The 6,179-nt window shown below is 32.5% G+C and overlaps 1 protein-coding gene across 1 annotated transcript; it reads right to left on the bottom strand.

Annotated features, from left to right (window-relative positions):
- Positions 1–936: 936 nt before the first annotated feature.
- Positions 937–2,816, bottom strand: LOC131019903 (transcription factor FER-LIKE IRON DEFICIENCY-INDUCED TRANSCRIPTION FACTOR-like). The gene is made up of 4 exons (XM_057948526.1): positions 2,217–2,816; positions 1,634–1,819; positions 1,382–1,558; positions 937–1,273 (listed from the first exon to the last, which is right to left on the bottom strand). The coding sequence occupies exons 1-4, from the start codon at positions 2,730–2,732 to the stop codon at positions 1,178–1,180; spliced, it is 975 nt and encodes a 324-aa protein (XP_057804509.1). The 5' UTR covers positions 2,733–2,816; the 3' UTR covers positions 937–1,177.
- Between the last annotated feature and the right edge of the window lie 3,363 nt (positions 2,817–6,179).

Here is a 6,179-nt window from a genome sequence, read left to right as displayed (position 1 = left end):
TCGGATGCTACGACTACATGGCAAAAAGTATAGCTAGTTTCTTTTTTTCTTTTAAAAATGTACATTTGAGACAAATTACTTCAAATTATTTTTTCTATAATATTTATATAAAATTGTAGGAAATATATTTAAGGGAGATAAAGAACTTTAAAACGTGAACATAATATATTGGGGAAGAAAATAAAGTATGATGAATTAAATGAAATTTGAGAGCCCATAATTTTTTTAGGTCTGTAACTTAGCCGTTAAATGTAGGACAGTTTTTTTTCGGATTTACATTTGCAAGACAATTTTTTAAAATTTGGCAATTGAACTCAATTTGTCCTACGGATGACGAATTTTTGTCCTGCAATGGCAAAATCGAATTTTTTTTCCTACATTTACACAAAATGGCCAAAGTTACGGATCTAAAGAAACTTTGGACGCCTCTCTCTCTCTCTCTCTCTGTTCACACACACACACACACACACACACACATATATATATATATATATATACAAGGGAGGGCTACGGTATAAAAACTCTTAACATATAAAATACGAACTAACTAAAATGTATGAATTCTGTGTATAGAACACCTATGAATTCGCTGTGTAAATGTATGAATTGCGAAAAATAAACTTTTTGCTACCTATGAGATTTTGAACTTAGGACCATGAATTCATCCAAGAAGGTGATGAATCAACTGTAGATCTTGATGATCTAAAGGCTGAAAATGGTTCATATTTTATATTTTAAGATGTATTTTTATTTTAGCCCACATATATGGATTAGCTAAAATAAAAATCTATTTTAAATATAAACTAGGTTATTTTCGTTTCTTGGATCGCCATGAAGATTTAAAGTGGAATAATCACTTTGCCTAATAAATTTATAGTCCCGAATTTGAATTTTATAAGGGTAATTTTTTTAAAACTCATTATTTTTCACATAAAATTCATCATGTATTTACAATTCCTATATTAATTTTAAAATGAGATTGTTATCTAACTCTACCTTATACATACACACATATCACATAAAATGTGAGAGCTAGAACATGAATCCGAACGGGGGAATTTTCTCATGTTGGCATTATAGTAATAGCCTCAACATTGAAAAACAAGAGTCGAATAAAGAGACTACAAGATCAAAATCAATTGGAAGTTTAGTTAATTAGTAAAATCCCTGCAGATCATTATGATGTCTGAAAATCAAATCCCTGGTTGAGAAAAGCGCTAGCAATCCACACCTTCACACTCTGCAAGTTCACCTCCACTCCCCCTTCCATCGTCTGCTCATTTTCATCACAAACAAAACATATCCACATATATATCAATTAATTAATTTTCCAAAAATAGGAAAAAAAAAATATAAACAGCATAAAATCATGCATGCTTACATGCAAAGTGAAGGTGAAGACATAATTCTGATCAGAAGATGCAGCCAAACTGGAGCTCCGGACGTCGAAGGTGGTGAGAGATTCAAGAGCACGGTAGAGGAGGGCGGCGACGCTGTGGCCCCCGTTTGCCACAATTCTCACGTAAAACCCTCTATCCTCTACTTGCGACACCTCCATCTACACACACAAATTACTTAAATAATCACCTTCATTTACGAGACTGTAATTGATTAAACCCTAATTTTTTTGTACCTTAAAAATCTTCTTCGTTGTGGGGTAGAAGCAGGTTGTTGAATTGGATTTGCTACCATTTTGAGTAGTTTTTTTATGTTGAGTTTTCTCCTCGAAACCTGCGATCTCAGCCCTTATCTTCCTCGCCTGAATTTGCAGGTCTTGCACGTACAACACCGCGTCGCCCACTATCGAAGCTTTATCCATCTATTAACATGCACAACACTAAATTAGCCTCTCTCGGATTATTGAGTAATGCCTAATTTTGTACTAATTTTTCACACGATTGTCAATTTTCTAAAAATCAATGCCATTTTAGTTAGTTGAAGTGACAAATTAATATCAGCATAACTACATCAGTTCTTAAGCCACATAGACATTTTGGGCGCCCACCTAGGCATTAGTTTAGGGGCAATCGACGATCTTGTGAAAAATAAAAAAAAAATGAAAATTTATGTATTTGGAGACTGAATTTTTAGTTTATGTGCAAATGAAAGGTTGTGTGTTTGGAGGCAAAATTTATAGTTCACGTGCAAAACCAAAATTTGGCAAAACTAATTCGTATATATAAATGCAATTAATTATCCTTTGTTAGTACTATTACCTTTGTGATGTTAGGAACCAAAGAGCGCAAGGCATAGAGCTTCTCCTTCATGCGGCCTCTCCTCCGCCGCTCCGACACCAATGTTTTCGATCTGTCAGCCTTGCCGGAAGCGCTTCTCGAGCCGGTCGCGGTGGTGGTGGTGCCTGAGCCCGACGACTGATCATCCTCATCCATGAGAAGTTCCTCCTCCTCCGCCTGGGTAATCTCGCATGCATTCAGCAGCCCGAATTCATGGCCTGCGTCGAAATCGAAGAGCTCCGCCTGCGGCGGCGGTGGTGGAAGGAAATGGCAGTCCTCAACGGCGGCGGCGACATGAATGCTCTCATCTCCGCGGCAGTATTGGTAGTCTTGATCGAACAAGTTGAAAATAGGTTGATCATTTTGAATATTTTCTCCACGAATGAGATCGATGAACTGATCCACATTGGCTTCATCCATGAAATCGATCAAACCAAATTCACTTGCATAATATTGGGGAAATGGGATCCCTCCGTTTTCATCATCAAACCTATCCATTTTCTTTTCTTTCTCTTCTTGGTGTGAAGATTCTTGTTTATTTTTTGGGGTATTTATATTATGAAATTATGGTGTGAAAAGCATCTAATATGCGGGTCATTTAATTTGTAAATACTAGTAATTTTTACATAAACTGAAAGAGGTTGAAACGAATATAGAACTACTCATCTGTTAATTTATTTATGTCATTAAAATAAAATACTATACTATTTGACATCACTCATGTTCTTATATATTTATGGTGATTAAGATGTTCATGAGATTCTCCACTTGTGCTTACACAACATGCACCGCAAACATTGGCCGACCACAGAAACAAATTAATCCTCTTTTATATTTAATTGATTGTCAGTTTCCAAATTAGCATGGAATAATGTATGAAAAAAATAATCCTCATCTCCCTGGATTTGTCCTAAATGATAGAATGGGGTGAGTGTATGATCCAATATGTATCGAGTACACATGTATACCAAGTTCTTCGAATTGAAATTGCTACTTGGTCGAGCGAGTTTCAGCCTAGCGGTGCTCACTCGTTGGGCTCGCAAACATGTTCGAATTCATTTGTATATCTTTGCGAGCTAGTTCGCAAGCTAATGCACGACCTTCATGCTAAAAGTAGAAAATATAAATATAGTTAAGAGTTGATTTTGAATATTTTTCAAACTTTTCACGAGCTTTTAAGGAGCTCGAACTCGAACACCTTTTATAAGAATATTAGACGAATCGAGTTTGAATTCAAGCTCAAACTCAAATACGACATTATTGAGTATCATATCACACGAGTCGAGGTCGAACTCGAACTCGAACTCGGTTATATACAAATTATAACTACATATAGGCTCTTAAAACTAGAGAACTAGAGTTATTATTGATATATTCTTCAATTCTAATTTTATAATGTCGAAGTTATTAAACTATATAGGGAGTTAAGAAATGTAATACTTAGTGTAATATTCATAAAGTTCAATGAATGCTAATACTCATAATTAAAGTTCAATGAATGGTGCGACATTTTCCCTGTAACTCACCAACCCTTTCCCCAGATGGTGGGGTGGGGTGGGGGGACCAATAGTACTCATGTATAATATAATGGGTTAATAGTGTTTTATGTCCCGAATTTTCAGTATTTTTTATAAAATGTCCACAACTTTCAGTTTTTTCCATTAAATGTCCCGCTATACAAAATTTGATGATGGATTGATGACAAAAACCCCTCGAACTTTCAATATTTTCCAACAATGGTGGTTCCTAATATAGTTTTTCAACAATGACGATCCCCATATTTCATTCGGCGAGATAAGTCATATTTCTGTCACTCAATTTTGTATAGCGGGACATTTTATGAAAAAACTGAAAGTTCGGGGCTTTTTAGGGAAAAATAAAAGTTCAGGATATTTTGTGAAAAACGCTGAAAGTTTAGGACATAAAACACCATTAATCATAATATAATTAATTAAATAAGAAGAAAGTTTATATCCATTTACCTTGGACAAACAAAAGACTCACTGCACTATAAGTGCGGGTCGACCCGATCTGAATTTGATTCGAACCTTATTCAAATTCTAACTCAAACTCGTGTTTAAATCGGGTCGAATTTAAATCTGAATTGATTCAGATTTAAGTGCACTTGCGTACGTGATAATTAAACCAACATAAATAAATATTGTCTAATCGATATTTGAACTTGTTATATCTCGGCTGATGTAGGATTTTTAGGTCGGTTAAGATTTTTTGAGAGGGTAAGATCGGTTAAATTTTTCTTTGGTGAAGGTTAGATCAATTAAGTTAAAATTGAATATATATATATATATATATATATATATATATATATATATATTATCGATTCAGTCATTGGCGAGATGAATTTGGTTCCAATACCAATACTACCATTTTTATTTTTAATTATTTAATATTACCAAAGTTTAAAAATATTTTGTTTGTCTTGATCGATTAAAAATAAAGAAAGAAAATGAATTAAATTAAACAGATTGCAATTCTGTCGAAATTGAACCCAATTGAATTTCAGTTTGGGTTTAATTAGGGTTAATTTGGTTCGGTCATAAAATCTTGATCGATCGATTCGATTTTCGACCGTATGCTCACACTATTATCATAAGTTCATAACTATCATCGTTCCGAAACATAACGTCTAAATTATCTAGTATTAATTTAAAATCTTAAATGAAAATGTCATTAATTTGTAGCTCAAATGACTTATATTATTAGTCGTCTAAGATTTAAAAATTAGTTCTATTTGTTCTGTTGTTTCTAATAAACATTCTATTTCATTGTTAGTTATCCATGCAGTGATCTTTTCATTGATACTTCCCCTTCTCATTCTAATAGCTTCACTTCTTTTGAATACGGAGATTAAAAAATTTATTTTTTAGGTGGAAAGTAATATGGTTCAAACTAATTAAGTATATTTTTTTATTCAAAATAGAAAACGAGCTTATTTTAGTAGAATGTACCAAAAAGGAAAACGAGTCTATTAGGATATAGTATAATCGTAAAATATGTGTTCATTGAGATTTATAGATTACTTAAGAGTGAACTAAAAAAATATCCACATGTAGTAATAAAGATAATAAAAAAAATCATTAAAATAATAAAAATAGTCACTTATATAATTCTACAATTTTTATCCTTATTATTATATTCTAAAAAATAGCATGAACTTAACCTCATGGTGAAATTTAAGATTATTGCAAAAATAACCCAGATTCATCTCTATTGTTCCGTTTATAATCCAAGTCAATTTTTTTTAACCAAATTATCATCTGATTGAGTGCTATACATCTAGACATCTGACCAACTGAGCTTTGATCATCCGACCTAATTTTGACTATTTGAGTTCGATGTATTTATATTTCTAATCTGAAAAGTAGCTTGAAAGTTTGATATGGGTTATAAATTGAATACTTGAAATAAGTACGAGCTAGTTTTGTAATAATAGTAAATTCAGGCTATTATTATAACAAATCACAAACACAAAGTTCCTTAGTCGCGAATTGACTTTATTTTGTCTATAATTTTGATCACTATTTTATCAGCAACAAAAATACCGCAATAAAACGGTGTAATTGAAGTATAAACAGTAAACAGAGTATCGTATTCACGAGTACTGATAAACGAAATCACTCTAAATAATCCTAATAAAAACTCTAACAATATTTAGGCAAAACACCAAAATGATGAATGAAATAAAACTAAACTCAATAATGCAAAATAGAGCAAAATAAAAATCAAATAAACAAATCAAGTATAAAAGACTGACCCTAGAGAAAATGTACTATTGTTAATCAAACACATGCATTCAACCTATTGATTCAACAACCACTTTTAGTCTAGCCCTGATGAAAGATCGCTATAACTATAATATTCATAATCTTCTCTAATGAACAACTATGAAAGTAAATTAATAAACCCCTTATCACATTCAAGTCT

The sequence above is a fragment of the Salvia miltiorrhiza genome, chromosome 1 (assembly GCF_028751815.1).
Source record: "Salvia miltiorrhiza cultivar Shanhuang (shh) chromosome 1, IMPLAD_Smil_shh, whole genome shotgun sequence".
Classification (NCBI taxonomy): domain Eukaryota; kingdom Viridiplantae; phylum Streptophyta; class Magnoliopsida; order Lamiales; family Lamiaceae; genus Salvia; species Salvia miltiorrhiza.
This window is presented reverse-complemented; position numbering and strand designations above follow the sequence as displayed.